The 20,032-nt window shown below is 33.8% G+C and overlaps 1 protein-coding gene across 1 annotated transcript in view; it reads left to right on the top strand.

The window, feature by feature from the left end:
* COL5A2 (collagen type V alpha 2 chain) overlaps positions 1-20,032 on the top strand; it is a gene marked incomplete at its 5' end in the record, with an annotated part of 198,113 nt that overhangs the window by 158,897 nt on the left and 19,184 nt on the right. The window contains 14 exons of the mRNA XM_069064559.1: positions 120-173; positions 3,511-3,564; positions 3,699-3,752; positions 5,296-5,349; positions 6,468-6,575; positions 6,679-6,732; positions 7,338-7,391; positions 8,004-8,165; positions 10,860-10,967; positions 12,108-12,215; positions 13,251-13,304; positions 14,771-14,878; positions 16,642-16,695; positions 19,355-19,462. Of these exons, the coding sequence (XP_068920660.1) occupies positions 120-173; positions 3,511-3,564; positions 3,699-3,752; positions 5,296-5,349; positions 6,468-6,575; positions 6,679-6,732; positions 7,338-7,391; positions 8,004-8,165; positions 10,860-10,967; positions 12,108-12,215; positions 13,251-13,304; positions 14,771-14,878; positions 16,642-16,695; positions 19,355-19,462 (1,134 nt within the window). The remainder of the gene's footprint in view (positions 1-119; positions 174-3,510; positions 3,565-3,698; positions 3,753-5,295; positions 5,350-6,467; positions 6,576-6,678; positions 6,733-7,337; positions 7,392-8,003; positions 8,166-10,859; positions 10,968-12,107; positions 12,216-13,250; positions 13,305-14,770; positions 14,879-16,641; positions 16,696-19,354; positions 19,463-20,032) is intronic.

The following is a 20,032-nucleotide window of genomic DNA, read 5'->3' as shown; positions in this document are numbered from 1 at the left end:
ATTCAGCACTCTCTTATCAAGACTAATTGACTCCATACTTTTATTCTTGATGCTTCTATTTTATTCTTGACAATTGTGAACACGGTGTAGGTAATAGGCCTTTTGGTTGATTTTTGCAGGGTGGATTAGGGGAGAAAGGTGCTGAAGGCACAGCTGGAAATGATGGTGCACGAGTAAGTAATATATTCCTTTTGCTAGCCACTATTTTTAGACCTCCATTACTATCTTATCTGGCAAAATAGTATTGACTTTAATTCATATATCATTGGAAATGAAAGGAATGATTTTGAAAAATAAGCATAAAGGCGTTTTATCCAGTTAGTAAAGTCAGGAAATAAGATTTTGTAAGCCTTCAAACAGAGCTATACTTTTGAACTTTCCCCTATTTAAGGAGCTGCAAAACCTTTTTATTAGCATATTAGATGATTAAAAGCCCAATAGTTCTCTATCCTGTTTGATTATCAGGGGAGTTGGGTGGAAGGGTTTGATTACTAAATCAGCATGCCATGCTATGGAGCTTGAAATGGACCCATTCAATGTAGCAAAATCCAAATACTGTAGAACTTCATAGTTTGTCCCTGAAAAATCTAATCTATAATTAATGTTCTTTAGTATTCTTAGAAGTTGGGAGTGGGGAGAATTTTCCTTCATAATTAATCATCAGAGAAAGAAATGATGATGTATGAACCTGGAAATATTTACTTAGAATTTTTTTTATTAGTGTCATATCAAAAATTGAAATCTTATTATGAGCTGCAGAATAGAATTGAATGTGGTTGCAGTTCCAAAGTCAAATTTGACCAGATATGGATTACGTATTCTGAGTTACTCAGAGTAGTTAACTCATCCAATATTTTCTGGCGTATTCTCAGATTTCTGAAGCATTGTTTCAACTCGACATTTTTTGCTACTTGTTCTCATTCTCCTTTCTCCTCTGTATATTTATATTGTGGCAGCAATTGGAAATAACCAAAAAGATAAACAACCAAGTGATGTAAAGTATATCCACCACATCAGTTAGAGTCTGCTTCAGATTGAGTAAAGAGCACAAAGTAAAAGGTGAAGATTAAAGATATTTGTCTATAATCATTCATCACTGACATTCAAAAAAAGACAGAAATACCCAGGAACCTTTTAGAAGACTAGATCATGAATGTGATGAAATGTCAGTTTTTTTTTTACTTAGTCTCAACATCTAGATAAAGATGATCAAAATCATCCTTGATAGCTCCTCTGTTGTAGTATTGAAGTCTTAAATTATCTCTGTTCTTGAGTAGGTAATGGGATGATATTTCAAAGAGTGCTGCTTTGGCATTTTTCTTCAGAGAAAGAAAAAATGGCTAACTACATGTGTGTTGACTGATGGACTGACAGCTATATGTTAAACTGGTATTTAAAATTCTATTCCAATGGAAAGGCAAACTTAATAAGCTTAGCACTTCAGGAATTGCTGCAATCTCCTGCTGTGAAAATGATAAATTGTTCTGAGTAAGAAGCAGTTTGGATCAATTACAATAATGTCAGAGTCAGGGATAAATGAAGATATGTTTTAAAAGCATTTTCTTGATATGAATAAATGTCTTCCTAAGTAATGAAGAAACCTTTATGTTTAATTGGAAACATTAAAGAGAATTATTAGGAAAGTAGAAGAATGATATGCTACCAAATATCCTGGAAATATGGTGAAGATTTCTAACATTCTTGCTAGAAATACAAAATTAAAGAAAAAAAAACTTAAACGTTTCCCTAGTAATGTAAGGAGAAATTAAACGATGAAGAAAAGCTGGTCTGGGTGTTTAGAGATAGTGATAGGCAGAAAGATCTTTTAGGAAGAGTTCAAATCTAGTTTCGAAGTGAGAGTCTTCTGCTGTTGGTCAGAATGACCTAGATTTTATTCCCCAGGCTTCAGTTCTCATATACTTGTATCTTCAAAGTAGTCATTTTGGCTCAGCATAGCCAAGAAATAATTCCATTTGTGATATGAGAAATGTGGTGAAAGTGAATATCTAATTCCATTTGTTTTCTGATTAAAAGTTGGAAAAGAAGACTACAGAAGGAAACTCAACTTAGAAAATGGAAATGAGCTGAAGAAGTACTTAGGTTACTCTGTAATAAAATTTCAAAATAAATGTTTATTGAACTTCAGATTGACAATCAAGCCATTTGACAATCTTTCATAAACCTCTATATGATCAAGATAAAGAGATGTGGCCTGGATGATAGGACATTTAGTCAGACTAAGAACTGGTTAATTGACTGGGTCTCAAAAAAGGATGCCTAATAATATTAAACTGAGAGTAGTTATCTGGTGCTACAGGAATCTGTACTTTTTCTTGAACTGAATATGATATTTATAGAAGAGCAAAAATGGTATGCTCGACAAATTTATGGATGATGTAGTTAACATTGTAGATGATAGAAACAGAGTCCAAAACATCTTTAAAGGCTAAAATAATGGGCCAAATTTGACAAGATATGGTTTAATATAAATAAACATAGCATCCTAAATGAGTTTTAAAAAACCCCAGCTGTAAAGAAATGGGTGGAAAATAGTTGGTTAGAGAGCATGTATATTAAAAAGTTTGAGGGATTTTAGCATATTACAAATTTGATTTAAGTAGATAGTGTGACCTAGCAGTAAAGAAGGTTGATTTGGATCCTGGGTTAGGTTAAAAGAGGATCTAGAATAGAGACGGTTACTTGCATTATACTCTGCCCTAGATTGAGTACCACACTCATTTCTGGGTACCACATTTTATGAAAGACATTGTTAAAGTAGAATTTTCAGAAAATTGAAACCAAGATTGTGAAGGAACTCTAAATTATGTTATATGAAGCAGGTTTGAGGGAACTGGGGTCATTTAGCCTGCTTAAGCCTGGGAGTGAGGTCTTAGAGGATAGACAGTTTATTTCAAGTATTAAAAGGGTGGGACATGGTAGAAGGATTAGATTTACTTAGGTTGGACCTAGAAAGAAGAATAAGATGTTATTAATAGAAGTTTTAAAAAACATTACAGTTTCACATAAGGGAAAACATGACAATTAGAGCTGTTTTGCCCTAGAAGGGAACACCTTGGTAAATTGCGAGTTTCCTTCTTAGTAGGGATTCTATGGGAAAAGCTCCTTCTATTGGATGTGCTCTGGAAAGCATTCTCGCTCTGGTGACATTCAAATGATATTTGAGTTCGTTTCCTACTGCTGCATGCTTCCTATGGTGAAATAAGTGCATTTATTTAGAGTAAGTGCATAAAACTCAATTTGTATAAGACTATTGAGCTGAACTGGGGTGAAGGAGATTAAAAAATCATCATTGGCAATGACTGAAGAAAAATATTTTAGTTCAAACAGAAAAAGAAGAGAGAATCTTCAGATAAGATCATTCACAGTATATGGTAAGCATAGTTTAAATAAAGCAGAAAGGGTATTCAAAAGATATCAGTCTTTCTTTCAGTCATAGAGATTTCTGTGAGTCCTTGTCTTTAAACAACTTCTCTTAATGTCATTTTCCAGGGTCTTCCAGGTCCCTTAGGCCCTCCTGGTCCTGCAGGCCCTACTGGAGAAAAGGTAAAACTTTTTTTTTACCTTTGTATATTTTATAACCTTATGAAAGAAGCATCTTTAAAAAAAGTTTTTTTTTTTCTGTGAGTCTTTCAGGTGGTAAGATTTTGGAAATAAACATCTAAAATTTTATTTTCCAGGGCGAACCTGGTCCTCGAGGATTAGTTGGCACTCCTGGCTCTCGAGGAACTCCAGTAAGTAAAAATTTTTTATCTTCTTTATGCAAATGCTAGCATGACATGACCAATAAGGAAATATGTTTTGTGTGACTTCACTTGTATTGAGTGGAATAGTTTTTCAGTTGTGTCTGACTCTTTGTGACCCCATTTGGGCTTTCCTTGGCAAAGATACTGAAGTGATTTGCCATTTCCTTCTCCAGCTCATTTTACAGATGAGGAAACTAAGACAAACAGGTTTAAGTGACTTGTCTAGGATCACACAACTAAGTAAGTGTCTGAGGCTGGATTTGAAATCAGGAAGAAGTATTTTCTTGACACTAGCCTGGCTCTTTCCATTGTGCCACCTAGTTGCCCTTACACTTATATAACCTGTATCAAATTGCTTGCTCTCTCAATGAGGAGAGCAGGGAGTGAGGAAAGGAGAGAATTTGAAATTCAAAAATTAAAAAAAAACAGTTAAAATCATTTTTACATGTACCTGGAAAAACAGTTAAATTAAAAATGCATATATGAGCAATTAAGCATTCTACTTGATGTTTGTATACTATATCAATGAAAACATATTTGGCAAGTGGAGAGTTATGACATTGACCAATTTTTGCTTGCCAATTACCAATCTTATAGTCAGTTTCTAAATAATTTAAGAAATAAAACATTAAACTGGGTTGAAATTGACTATTCTGCATATATGTATAAATATGTATATATGTGTAATAGATTAGATTAAAGTTGTTAATAAAAAATTTAACATGGCCATTTTGTCATATTGATGAAGCCATAGTACCTGAAGAACTTGTGATCTAAAATCATTAAAATATTTAATCGATTTCTTTTATATTTGAGTAGCATTATTTGATAGCATTAAAACAATGATTTTATTTTGGGGATTTTTATAAGGAAAGAATAGCATCCCTCCCCAAATAAAATTATTATTATGAGATAGATGGACTGAATATAAATTGTTTTTGTTCCATTAAAATGCTGTCATAGCTCTTGAACATAACACAAATACATTATCTAACATGTATTTATGGATTATCTTAAATGTTGGTACTTGCCCATAATCAAGAGAAATGTAAGTTGATCTGATCTTTTTCAGTAGACAGCTCAAGAGATAGATTTAAGGCATATAGTAAGTCTATGTAATGTCTAAACTAATTTGTTTCAAAAAAATCAAATAAAAAAAAAACAACAATCCAGTTGTTTGACATCAGGGAAAACAAAACAACTATGGGTCAATGAATTTTTAAAAATTTACTTTCACCAGTTCTTTTAGGATCATTTAGATATATGATTAGATAGATGTAAGATTCTTTGATATTCTTGAACTGGATTTTTCCCCCAAGACTAGTTCTTATCCATTTACCCTTTCTTCTATTTTGAGGATCTCTAAAAATAATGAAGTTGGTCATGAAAACAGTAACTCATATTTCTATTACTAAGTGCTGACAGTACAAATCATTATAGTTTAAAAAATACATGATAGCTATTGATCATTTTTAAGACAATGCATTATTAAACCTTGTACTTATTTAGAAATTTTTATGTTTCTTCTTAGGGTTCTCGTGGTGAAAATGGCCCAACTGGTGCTGTTGGTTTTGCTGGACCTCAGGTAGGACATTTCCAGATTTCTAATGGAATTATAACTTCCTTGCCACTTGAATAAGTTTCACAGAATCAGGTTTTAGATCTAGAAAAGACTTTAGATATCAGCTAGTCCAACCATGTGATTTCATACTGGAAGAAACTTAGTCTTGGAACTTCTTATTTTCCCTAACTGGCAGTAGTGGCATTGCCAGAATTTAAGCCCATATCCTGTAAGTCTAAAACTATTACTCTTTACAATGCATCATATTATTTTATGAATTCTGATTTAATATTTTCATTTTTCCGGAATTTAAAGAAATCCTAGAAAGCTTTGTGGTTTTCTAAAGTGCATGTTCATGTTTTAGTGTGGCATCCTCTGAGAATGACACCAAAAAATTGAGCTAATTAAATCTTTTATGTTTGGAGGATTGTCCTTGATATTTAAAAAATCATTTTATCCAACTTTTATTAGCCCTCACTGAAGCAAGGCAGTCTTTCTATTCCTCCCTAATTGATTCCTTATCTTATTCCCTACCCAAGCTATTCCAAACATTCTCTTCCCTCCTCAAGTATTTTTTTACCTCCCTTTTCCCTCCTATGCAGATGAGGACCTCACCTTTTTCCAATTGTTTTTATCTCAATACTTCTTGATATCGTCTCCCACTTTTCCCCCATTTGGCCCAAATTCTCTTCTACATGTGAATTCAATCTCCTTCTCTCCCTACCGTCTACTCCAGATAATTGCATCCTTAAGAATCTCTCTCCCTCTCCTTATCCTTCCCCCTCCCTATGTCCTTCTTCCTTTCCCTCTTCTTCCTCCTCTATATTTGCATATTTGTTTTATTCATCTCATATTTATTCATCTGTATACATTTATATATGTGTGTATATATATGTATATATATATTACATGCACATTTCATCTCCCTCATCAGAATGTAAGTTCCTTGTGAAAAAAGTGTTTCATTCTTTCAGGAAGGTGGGGATTGAAAGGCAAAAACTGATGAATCTTTGCCCTTAAAGAACTTATATATTTTTGAAAGTACTGTGTCTTCTATAATGTTTGTTAGGACTACTATGAACTGAAGTATGTTCATACATTCAGGAAATGATTTTTTAATCTTAAAATAATATTTTACGTAGGGTCCTGATGGACAACCAGGTGTGAAAGGTGAACCTGGAGAACCTGGACAGAAAGGTGATGCTGGATCCCCAGGGCCCCAAGGTCTTGCAGGATCCCCAGGCCCACATGTGAGTAAAAGAGAGCAGTGTGGAAAGATCAACTTTCTAAGACAAATTTTCTATATAACTTATTTAACTTTTTGCTACAGTGCTTCTTTTTGTTTCTATTTAGGGTCCTAATGGTGTTCCTGGACTGAAGGGTGGTCGAGGTACTCAGGGTCCTCCTGTAAGTAGACTTGAAATTTGTTAAATTGTAAACAGCGAATAGCACAGGATAGCCTCCTAGAACCTAGCATTAATTAGCAGTTCTCTCTCTCTCTCTCTCTCTCTCTCTCTCTCTCTCTCTCTCTCTCTTTTGCTTTTTGGAGAGGGGAGGGCAGGGCAATTGGGGTTAAGTGGCTTGCCCAAGGTCACACAACTAGTAAGCGTTAAGTGTCTGAGGTTGGATTTGAACTCAGGTCCTCCTGACTCCAAGGCCAGTGCTCTATTCACTGTGCTATCTAGCCATCCCAAATAGTGGTTATCTTAAGCCCATTTTAGTGAACCACTTATTCATCTATATTGAATGCATATATTATAGGAGTTTCCAGTTATATGTGAAATGGAGAAATACAAAGCTATAACTGAAAATAAACAAATAATTTATTATCTGACAATTAGCAACTTCTAATATTAAAATTGTGTGTTGTTTTAAATTATGGAAGTAAGTATGTTGGTCAACGAAATGAATTTCCATACCAAATTCCCTCGATAGAAAATTACCTCCAGGAAACAATATGCAAGTAATTAGTCTTTTCTTTAATAATAAGTTTACATATGTTACATTTTTAGGGTGCTACAGGATTTCCTGGTTCTGCTGGCAGAGTTGGACCTCCAGGCCCCACAGTAAGTCAGTTCAGTTATTTAGATAGTTGATGATTGAGTAACAGTCTAATTTTTAAAATTTACTTGTGTAGTTATAGGATCCCTAAAATAATTCCATAATGTCTTATTGCTTCATTTTTCTTCATTCATCAACTTTTGTCTATATAATTCACATTAGATTCTTATAAGAGCAAACTGATATTAAATACTGTTTTAATAATTCTCTGAAGATTTGATTGGTAGTAGACATTTTAAACAGCAGCCTTGACTCCACTTATTGTTACTAAATAGGTATAATTCCTGAGGATTCTTTGAATTAAAAAAAAAAAAAGACTAAATGTTACTTTGTCACTTAGGGTTAGTAAAAATCAAGTACTACATGTTTATTTTTAGGAATGATTTCCTAACTATTTTAAGAATTTTACTCTTTCAGAGGACATTCAAAACTGCCCTTAACAACTGATATCACTGATATGTTTAAAAACCAACAACTTACATTTGAATTAATTTCTGAGATCAATGAATCTGTATGATTAAAAAAAATGACTGAAATTTTTCTTTTTCTTTTTCAGGGGAACTAGTTTTTAATCATTCATACCTTTTGTTCTATTACTTATATCTGTGTTCTGTTAGGGAGCTCCAGGGCCTGCTGGGCCATTAGGTGAACCTGGGAAAGAAGGACCTCCTGGTCTTCGCGGAGACCCTGGCTCTCATGGCCGTATTGGAGATCGAGGACCAGCTGGACCACCAGGTAGCCCAGGAGACAAAGGAGATTCAGGAGAAGATGGACAACCTGTGAGTTTAGCAAGGCATAGAGTTGTCTATGTGTGAATTTGTGTACTATGAACTCTCTCTTTTACAGGTATTTACAAAGGGAATACTCTAATAATCACTATCAAAGTGAATGATTTTTTGAATAGTGACTGGTACTTCAGTATCATTTAAAGAATATAATTTATCAATTAGGCATTTTGTCTTATACACATATTTTGCTATTTTCTGATCTTTATTTTTTGAGTTTCAGAATGTCCTAGAAGATTTTACTGTGATTGTGAATTATTAAAAAAAATTTGACTCAGTAGAGCAAAATTTAACTTTAATGACTGTTCCATCAAGGAGTTTCTCATGCATGTATTAAAGCCACTTACGGTAATTTGATAAATGTGACCACCAATATTAATCTCTTAGTGACTACTAGATGTTTAATAGCAAATAAGAGATGAAATAAGTTGTTTTCTTGCCAACGTTATGGCAGGTGATATGCAAGTTCCATATGGAAGAGGAAAAATGTATAAATAGTGAGGTCTTCTTGTTTTTGAATGGTTGATATTAAAATATTAAATGATTTAAATGATGATTAAATCAAGTCGCAGGACAATGCAAAATCTTCTCAATGAGATCCCTTATAGATCTAATTTTTGACTATGTATTACTCCAAAGGGATCAACCTCATTATATAAAAAACCAAATGAATTAAAAATTCCATTTGTAAACTGTAAACTATCAATCAATAAATCATCAAGCATTCACTAAACATCTACTATGTGCTAAGTCAACAAGTCATTTAATGTAAGTGCCAAGTATTTGCCAAGCACTCCAGTAAGTGCTGGTGATAGGAAGAAATGCAAAAACAATCCCTACTTTCAAGAAACTCGTACTCTAATATTCCAGGAATTGTGTTAAGGTTTTAGTAAACCAGGACAAAAAAGTGAAAAAAAATCCTCCTCTCAATGGGTTTATTTTCTATTGGGGGATCCATAATACATATTTCGATATGTACAAAAGAAACATAAAAGAGTTTGCAGGGGGAAAGCATTATTCAGTCAAGGAGAAGGAAATGAAGGTATCAGAAAGGTAGGAGGAAAATCAAGAGAAAATGGTGACACAAAACCTAGAAAATAGAGAAGGTCCAGAAGTAGACCATTGTCAGCAGTGTCATATGCTCAGACACCATATTACAAAGGGTTGAGGACTAAGAGATGAGAAAGTGGAAACTACCATGCAGGCAGCATTTTTCTAGAATTCTAATTTATTTAGCTAGCTAGTGTATCGAGGACCTTATTTGATACCCTCAATACATACATCTTTATACAATATATCTTTAAAAGGTGTTTCAAATAGACAAAGCAATGGGCTCAAAATTGAATAGAGTGAAAGTAATTTTTTTATTCCATGTAGGAGATTGTGCAATACTTAGAATAATCCCAAGTGACTCCCTAATGCAAAGACCCATCTTTGGAGAACACAACTGTTATCTTAGTGATGTCTGATTGTGAATCTTGGATTGCCACACTCTGAGGAGTCAAAGTTCTGAATGAACCAAAGGGTAATGGAGAGATACACGATAGGTAAAGTCAGTTGTAGTGATGATGACCTACATATAAAAGTTGCATAAGGAATATCTTGGAGGAAATATATCATCAGAAAAAAGAGGTAGGCCATTTATATTGAAAACATGAGATAGATAACAGAGATGCATAAAGATGGAAATTAAACTTTTGACAAGTTGATTAAATAAACAAAAAAACATTAGAGACATAAGAGATAGGGGATCAGGACAGAGGGCCATCTATAGCTAGATGTGTGACATGGATGATGATTGAGCTAAGGACACTGGAGAAGGTTCTTTCAAAGAAGTAGATGGAAAATCACAAGAGAGCGTTGTCATTGGCATCCACAAAATGCATAAAGACCTAGATGAAGTCCTCCATTTCATTGAGTGGGTTTTATAGTTAGGGCCTAAGGAAGACCATGGATAAAAAATAACATAGGACATCAAGGCAGGGATAGATTGCTACCTGAATCAAACAGAGGGCCAGCATTGTTGAGATCATATATTCATTAAATTGTTGAAGAAATATTCCCTTTTCTTCAGTTATAATAGATTGATAAGTTTAATAAAGCATGAGTAATATATTCTTTGATGAAATATTACACAATATTATTTTAATAATATACACGTAGACTATTAAGACTATATGTTAAAAATTACACTCTATTATCTCTTTTACATCATGTTGCTCTGTCTGTATTGGTCGCTTTTTAGAGTCCCTTTCATTTATATATGCATATACGTGTATATGTGTATATACTGATACATATATATACATATGTATGTGTACATTTATGTATGTATAGATGCCTTGCTATATATGTTTTATATATAAGTATATATGTGTATGTATATATATAGATAGATAGATAGATACATAGATAGATATGGAGAAAAATGTAGCTTAAAATATGTATTCAGTTTGATTTGGGCAATTTGCACGCTTTAAAAAATATTTTCTTTTTGACAAGTAATTTTGACCTCTAAATAACCTTAGATTCTCAATGCTGATTAGAAATTTCAGCTTCTTATGAATTATGGGATGTTGTGGAACAAAGGAACAAAATTTCCCTGTCAACTTTTAACACTTTTGTAAGGGCTTTGTGTATAAATTAGTACCTGGAATATTGCTAATTCTCTTTTGTTCTGGATTTTAGGGTCCTGATGGTCCACCTGGACCAGCTGGAACTACTGGGCAAAGAGGAATTGTTGGTATGCCAGGTCAGCGTGGTGAGAGAGGCATGCCTGGCTTGCCTGGCCCAGCAGTAAGTAACTAGATTATAAACTGTTGTATCTGAGTACCTTTAACATACTGTTTGTGTGAAATCTTTCATTTTCTTCTGTCCTAAAGAAATACAAAGTCTTGTTAGAAACATATTCAAAATGCCTTTCAAATTTTCATTATTAAAATGTCAGAAATTACATATATTTAACTATCTTTCAGGCTTCTTTGATAAAATATCTCTCAAGTCATGGTTGTAGAGAAATTTGTAGATGAGGAAAGCCAGCTGGCTCAGTGTTTTGAGTGTGGGATCCAGAGTAAAATCTGAGTTCAATTTTGGCTACCAGCACTTGCTAGCTGTATAACCCTGGGCAAGTCACTTAACTTCTGCCTGTTTCCTCACTTGTAAAATGTGAATAATAATACCACCTACCAAAAGAATTGTGACAATCAATAAATAATCATTGTAAAGTGCTTTGTGAATTTTAAAGTGCTATATAAATGCTAGTTAATGTTAAAATTATTATCATTATTTGATTTGAAGTGAAGATAAATGGATTTCAAATACTTATTTTTAATCTAAGATAAAAAAAATGCGCTGGGGTTAGAGGTGAGATAGCTGATTTCCCTTTGTGTAGTGTTGATTGTTTTAATAAGAAAACCTCTTTCTATAGAACTAATAACAGATACAGCATATTGAAGTCAAGGGAAAAAATGCTTTGGACTTTGAGTTTGAAAACCTTGTTTTGAGTAGTGCTTCTTCTCCTAATTGCCTCAAACACTTTGGCCAAGATATTTAACTACTCTGGGCCTCATTTCCTCACCTGTAAAATGAAGGGATTGGACTAGCTGGTCTTCATCCATTTATTTGTTCATTCATCCATTCAGCAGCCTTTGGTACTGACAGAGATAATCCCAAATGAGAGGCAAGGGACTGAGGATAGGACTGCCATTTTTCTCTGTGGTTTAACTTTTTGTATTGTCTTGATTGTTGGTAGCCTTGGTTGGTCTATATTAGTGGGCAACGAGTTATTGATAGCCAGCTGGTTTTGGTTAGGCCATGATTCTTAGTGAGTCTCAATTAGGGCAGAAGAATTGCAGAAGAACTAGGTACACTCTTATAACTAGTATTTACACATGGGTTTAACAAGATGATGTGAAAATCTTTTTTAATATATTTTAGGGCACACCAGGAAAAGCAGGTCCAACTGGAGCACCAGGGGACAAAGGTCCCTCTGGCCCTGTTGGCCCCCCAGGTGCGAATGGTCCAGTAGGAGAAGCTGGACCTGAGGTAACTGCTATCTTGTTTATGATATGTTTTGGAAGTATACTTTTTAGGGTAACTACATTACCCTTAGGTTTTAACCTTAGAATATGAAATACTTTCTTACTTAAAATTTATTATGTTGGGGCACTCTATTCTCTTAGTTTTTTCCTAAATGAAGACAATGGAGAAGAGAAGGGGACAAAATTGATATCTTTGCATTGACCTTCAGCAAGTCCTGACCTAATCATTTTAGCTGATTTAGGTGTCTGCCAAATTGACTTGGAGGTGAAAGCACAATTCCATTCATCCTTTCACTTTATATTATTTCATTCTGAAATGGCATATTTGTCAAGATAGCTAGGCATTATGGTGATAAGATTGTTATAAATAGATACTGCAGCTTAAGGAAAGGGCAAAGTCAATATATATCATATTACTCGGTGATCATTATAAAGTGAAGTTGTAGGTGTCATATTACCTTAGGCTATTTTGAGGGCAAACAGGACTTCAAAAGAAAATATAAAGAAATTATAGCCTGTGATCTGCTGCTCTTTATTATTTTAAGCATCACATCAACCTCCCAAGAATCATTTCACTTCTGACCAGGGAAACTTTGCTCTTAATAGCATTTTTATGTGATATCCAGTGTACAATTATGAGACTTTAAAAATTAAGGAATCGATTTAAATAAAATAGGCAGAAAGAACTTTTGAACAAAAAAATTACAAATTGACTGGGAATGAGTGGAACATCACCTAAATTTTAGAATTGAGTTAAAAAAAGATGATAGTTGAATTAACTTAGGGAGTATTAGGAAGAAAATGTATCAATTGATGATGTGTCAGTGCAAAGTATACCTTAAATATGTGAATGAACTTATAATATTTTTTAAAAAATACTTCATAGCAACTTAGAGGACTACTGAATCATATTGAGATTTCTGTGTTTAATTAACTTATGGTTTAAAGAGAAGTGGGAAATATCTAATTCATCTGGCCAATGTAACAACATTTTCCTTATAACTGGGTTACACCAATTGAAAGCAACACCTCTTTACAGGGTCCTGCTGGTAATGACGGTACTCCAGGACGAGATGGTGCTGTTGGAGAACGAGTAAGGACAATTTTATTGATTAAAAACCTTTTTTTTTTGTGATATGAACACAAGTTTCTTATACATAATGATTAAGATATATTGTTGCTTTATAGATCAGTAAATCTGCAAATGATATTAAATCTTTTATTTTGAAAGAATCTATTGGTTAAAGAATGATTCTAGAATTTTTTGGTTGGGCTTAAAAATTGAGTCCTCCTCCCCCCAAGACCTTTAGTTTATGCAAGCTATTGTTATAAATATTGTCCATACCAGAAATTACAACATCCTAGTATTATTATAAAAGTAGCTTTATTTTGGTGGACCCCTTTGAAAAGCTCTCAAGGACCTTGAGCCATTTCTGGACTACACTTTGAGAAATACTGGATCAGAACTAGGGGTAAACTCATAAATGTTTAACAACTAAGCTTTCTAGGGAAAAAAAACAGGAAAAAAGTCACACAATTTTAAAAGCTAAAACTGTATTATTAACACCAAATCCAAAAGTTCTGCTGAGGGTCTATCTGGCTAAAAGTCTAGGACTTCCTTTTCTAAAGCAGTTTCTGGAACCTTTTTGTGGATTCTGAGAGAATTATCTTTGCAAACTTTATTTAGGTTCAGTTTTCCTAGTTCCTCCTTAGTACTTTCAGAACCTTCCAAGAGTCTACCACTCTACCCTGGAAGATGTTTCTTTAGACTGTTGAGGCTAGGATAAACTTTTTAGATGGTTCTGGGGGACTCAAACTGTTCTACATTTGGCCCTGTTCCATAGTCATTATTCAGGGTGTCCCCAAAAGTCTTAGTGCAGTTTTAAACTTTCATAGATTAAATAGCTATCAATGTTTAAAATAAATAATAATTTGTTTTGATATTTTAAAATAAATTATTTTAATAGCCTAACAATAAAATAAAAATAAATGTAACAAAATATAAAAATCTAAAAATGTAAAATAAAAAATAAAATTAAAATTAAAAACAAATAAATTAAAAGCCTAAAACTATACTAAAATTTTTGCACTAAGGAACTATACCTTGCGACACACTGCCAGCTTGCCAAAACTGGGGAACACCTTAAGATATATACTACCTTGATTTTGCATGCTTGATAAAGCATTGTATAGGAAGTTTTAAAAGTCTTAGTGTAGCTTAAAGCTATTTAAAAAGTACATTAAATCTATTTAAACTTTAAGAAGGCTTTTGAATCACCCTGTGTATTTTTGATTCAGTCTGTAAAGTCAAGAGTGTGTCCACCTTAATGTATTTAGCATGTTCTAGAAAACTGGCAGTGTGTGGCAAAAAGTATAGTGTTGGAAACTCTAATTAGAATAAGATAGAGATTTAGTTCTTTATTCTCCTCCATTTTATAAAAGAAAAGCGCTTCAGTAAATGCACATATCAGTGACGTAATGATTTTGAATACAGAGGAGGAATGGATTTTTTTATAAATGTTAAAAAATTCTAGTCATGATCGTGATGATTTTTGATAGGGTGATCGAGGTGACCCTGGGCCTGCAGGTCTACCAGGTTCTCAAGGTGCCCCTGGAACTCCAGGACCTGTTGGAGCTACAGGTGATGCTGGACCAAGAGGAGATCCAGTATGTAGCAAGTCAATTTCATTCTGTGTGTATGTATGTATGTATGTATTTATGTATGTATGTATCTATTGATATTTTGGACTTTTTGTTCTTCTAGATGAATTTTGATATTTTTTAGCTCTAGAATATATTTTTTTGGTACTTTGATTGGTATGGCACTGAATAAGTAAATTAATTTGGGTAGAATTGTAGCCACACAACTTTTAAAGTTAAAACTTCTTTATTCACACCAAATTCAAAAATTCTGCTTAGGGTCTATCTGGCTCAAAGTCTAGGACTTCCCTTATTAAAGTAGTTTCTGTAGTACTAAAGGCATATGTATCTATTTATATATCATCTACCATTTACTTAGATATAGTCATATCATAAGATAGTATTCATGTGTATTTAAAGATGAATAAATCTAGGGGTGGCCAGGTAGCACAGCAAGAGCACCGGCTCCAGTGTCGGGATGACCTGGGATCAAATCCGGGCTCAGATACTTAGCACCACACCCAGAAATAACTGGCCGTGTAACCTCGAGCAAGTTACTTAGCCCCGATTGCTTAAAAAAAAAAATAAAGATGAATAAATCTGCATTAAGGTTAATGCCTATAAATACCAACAATATTTAGAAAACCACTGCTTTAGTATTACAGTTCTGTTGATAGTATCCTTATTCCCCCAGGATCCAGACCTTAGAGTCTTGAATTTTCCTTTTCTTTGTTTTTCCCATGTCCATCAGTTTCAAAATCCAATTTTTCCTCTGAAGTGGTTTCCATTTCCTCCTTTTCACTTTTATTTTTATTATTTTATTGCCTTCATTACCTCTGCCTTGGACTAATTACCCTTCCTCTAGGTTCACTCTTTTTATAATCTGACTTTCACATTGCCACCAAAGTAATATTTCGAATACAGTGGGCTACCTCTCACTCCCCTAAAACCTGCAGATCTTGAATTGTATGATAAATAAAATACAACCAAGGGCCTGGCATTCAAGACCCTCAATAGCTTAGCTCAAACTTCTGTCTCTAGCTTCATTTTAAATTTCCCCTTCTACATAATCTGTGCTCCAGTCACATTGGGATACTCACTATTCTTTAGTCTCATCCTTTCCTCTTCTGTCTCTGTGCCATCATGCACATTCTTTCCCTTGCTTACCGATAGATAGATTTTTCTCTTGTGTTTGCCTTTGACATCATTTCGTACATTGACTAATTGTTCCCTTTTCCCATCTCTCAGGCCACTCTATTTTGTCTTTCCTGTATTCTTAATAATTCAACTTGTAGGAATAACTTAATATGTATTTGCTTGATTTCATTGATCTAAATTCATCTACAAAGTAAAAGTTTCATATTATATGACCTCTAGTTTCCATCCAGCTGTATATTTTTGATCCTATGAATTTATGGTTCTTTTGGGTAGGAAAAATTGATTTAGGTTAAATGAAAACCTTTGCTTTCCACTGTTATGTGAAAATATTAGCCTTCAGGTATACTTCACACATATTTGTAAAATTTAAACACAGTTAGGCACAAATTAGCTGTTAATAATGCTATAAAACTAAGAGGATGTTCATGCATTTAAACAGTTACAGTATAATCACAATTCCAGGTTATATTGTTCCTGTCTATGTACATTAACTCAGTACTGTTTCTTAATCATCAAATTATATACCCAGAAAACTACATCCATAAACACATCATCTACCTAGCACAACTCTCTGCTTATTCAGAATATATTGAATTATTTCATGTTCCACTTTTTGTGGCTTTTCTTTCTAGGGTTCTCGAGGTCCTGTAGGTCCACCTGGCCGGGCTGGGAAACGTGGTTTACCGGTGAGTTCTCAGAAATTCCTAATTCTGGATTTTAGGACATAAAATATACCAAACAGGGGGAGAAAGGTACTGATTTCTAAGGTCTGAAATTCTATATGTTCCAAGCTTTGGGAAGGAAAGAAATTCAAATAACATTCAAGGCAGTCCCATAAAGAATTGTAACTGAATGGGCACAGCTGCTATACAGCCTTTCTACATTTTGGAGGGATTACAATTGTCCTTATTGACCAAATTATCCTCTTCCCCTCTCCTGCCAGTTGGCTGGTTTGTTTATGATTTTTACTCTGTTTCCTCCACTAAAAGTCTACATAGCTACTCAGGCATCTTACCATATCTAAATCATATATTCAGGACAGGCTATGAAACCATTTCCTTATATGAATTGTTTTCTGTTGTTTATGAAGGTTAATAATTGTTTTTATACTAACTTTCAGTTTAGGAAAATAATTTTGTCAACTTCTTAATTATTTTAAAGACTTACATTCAATCTCTAAATTGAAGACAGACCAGGGTTGTGTGGTGTTGAGATGGTAAAGCAAGCTTCCCAGAATTAAATGTAGCTGGCAACAAAGTTGAAGAGAAAATTCCCATCTGTATTCTCCTGCTTGTCACTTAGTTATTTTTCAGTTGTGTCAGACTCTTCATGACCCTTTTTTGGGTTTTCTTGGCAAAGATACTGGAATGGTTTGGCATTTCCTTCTCCAGCTCATTTTACAGATGAGAAACCTGAGGCAAACTGAGTTAAGAGACTTACCTAGGATCACATGGCTAGTAAGTGGCTGAGGCCATATTTGAACTCATGAAGATGAGTCTTTTTGATTGTAAGTCCAGCACTGTATCCACTGAGACACCCAGCTGTCCCTACTGTACTCTACAAGTACAAAGCAGCATCATTCCTCACTGAAAGCCTTATCCAATGATGAAATCACAGGTCTAGCTTAAAAATATATATTGAGTGAGTAGAAATAATATTTTCAAATAAGATAAATTAATTTTTTAAGTTTATTATTAAATCCAATGCTTTCTGTTGAATTTATTTTTTCTCGAATAACTTTTAAAGATAAAAAGAGACAAGTTTAATTTGTTCTTCCTAAAACTCAACTGCTTTCAAAATTTAAATGGTTATTTTTATGTGAAATGGTTAAAACCAATGGAAATTTAAGAAAAGATTCATATGCTAGTAGATTGCCAGTTAGGGAATTCAGGAAATTTAGAAAAAAAAAAACCCAGGACTTAAAGGATCGAATTTCAAATGCCTATCCTGGAAATGAGACAAATAGTTTCATTTAGTTCACTTTGCCACGGTGCCACCAGAAATGTGATGGGACCACCAGTAATTTTTTATTCTATGCATTAGGAAACTAGGAAGAGCTGGTCCCCAGAGTACCCAGCAACTTCTCTCCACACCACTCTCATTCCCTGCTTCTTCTCAATCTAGTCTCTTCCATCTATTTTGACCCATCAAGGTAAATGAATTAGAGAAACCATGTTGGGATTGGGCCCTGATAAAAGAGTATAAAACTAATGAACCTGTCATTAATTGTTCTCCTTTGTAATTTCTAGGATTGACCTGACATTTGTAAACATGTTTCAAAAGTAGACTAAAATTAGTCAGACAGTTGTTAAGGAAGAAATTAGTAGGCAGGAAGCTCTTTTCCTTCTACTCCAGGACTACTTTCTGCCCTGCTATCAGATTACCAGCTAGTTTTAGGTTCCCTGGAATAATCTAGCTGATATATTGAAGTGAATGTAGGATTCCTATATCCTGTATCCTAATCCCTAAGAGCAGGTATATGGCAATGTTTTTCTTAAACACCATTGATTCATTTATAAATTCATGTGTCTCAGACAAATAATTTTCACATTCATGGTTTCTTGTAACATGCTTGATCTATTTTTATATTTAAGTCTAATGAAATAGCAATGTCAATCATAGTCAGACTTAAATTTACTTACTTCATAATTTTAGATTTTAATATTGCAATATAGTGTAAATGATATTGTAAATAATTATTTTAGATTTTTTCTTGTTATTTAAACTATTTTTAAAATGCAAAGCAATTGACTCTTTGAGCCTCTCAAGAAAGTTAAAGATATGTGTTATTTTACTCTTTTTGCAGCAAAGATATTTTCAGTAATGACATAAGAAAACTTATTATAAACAGGCCAAAATTGAGCTATAACTAAATTTTGATTTTTGGTAGTCAGAAAACAGTGTTAATAAAATTAAATGAGTAAATTGACCTCTTAAAATATATTTTATATTGATGAACTATATGAAACTATATTTGATTGCATTGTTTTGATATGTTTTGATGTTATGTGTTTTGCAACATAGAATCTCTTAAGTAGCTTGAGATATTTACATTTTAAATACTTTGAATTATTATGAGTCTTCCCACATATATGGGTATGTATGTGTATGTATACATATATGCATATATTTATATATGTGTATGAGTATTTTCCATCTACCAGTTTTTTAGAAAAACATTCAAAGATTTTGTGGTCTCATTCTGACTAGTTAATAAAAAAAAAATATATATATATATATATACATATGTATATATATATATATAATTGAAAATGGATACTAACTTGGAACTTTGAGACAGCTAAAGTCTTTGGAATCATATTGCCATATTGAATATATGTCTAGGGCCCTCAAGGACCTCGTGGTGACAAAGGTGACCATGGAGACCGAGGTGATCGAGGCCAGAAGGGTCACAGAGGCTTCACTGGTCTTCAGGGTCTTCCTGGCCCTCCTGTAAGAAATTTCCTTCCATGTTATCTTTTTCTTCATTTTTAAAAAATTTACATTCTAGAATAAATAGATTGATAGATACACACATTTAATTTAAATTAATAGACTTATTGAGTAAGTGATCTTCTAGCTCCTCTATTTTAGCTAAATATGTGTAAGCTAACGCCAAAGCCAAAGGATATGTGTGTATGTGTATATGGTGGGAGAAGGCAGATGTATATTCTTTCAGTTTGTTTTAGTCTTGGTAAACTTAGGCTTTTCTACTAAAATCCTACTCTGGTGCCTCATGGCCAAGGAGAAATGACCATCAAAGGCTATTCCAGTGCAGAACAGAATCATCCTAGAAAGGCTTTCAGTATACCATGTTTCCCCGATAATAAGACCTATCCCGAAAATAAGCCCTCCCCTTACTGTGTAAGATTCCTCTAAAATAAGCCCTCCCCCGAAAATAAGCCTTATTGAGATTGCTACTGTAGTGAAGGTGATCCCCTGCGCTACACGCTACATTACAGTACCCTCTGTATGCACCGTCCCCCCCCCCCAGGTGAAATGCACGCCGCGCTCCGAGCTGCA

The sequence above is a fragment of the Petaurus breviceps genome, unplaced genomic scaffold, assembly GCF_028583685.1.
Source record: "Petaurus breviceps papuanus isolate PSGF00001 unplaced genomic scaffold, PetGlider_PUasm1.0 90638, whole genome shotgun sequence".
Taxonomy (NCBI): domain Eukaryota; kingdom Metazoa; phylum Chordata; class Mammalia; order Diprotodontia; family Petauridae; genus Petaurus; species Petaurus breviceps.
Note: the sequence above shows the minus strand (reverse complement) of the source record. Positions and strands in the feature narration are given on the sequence as shown.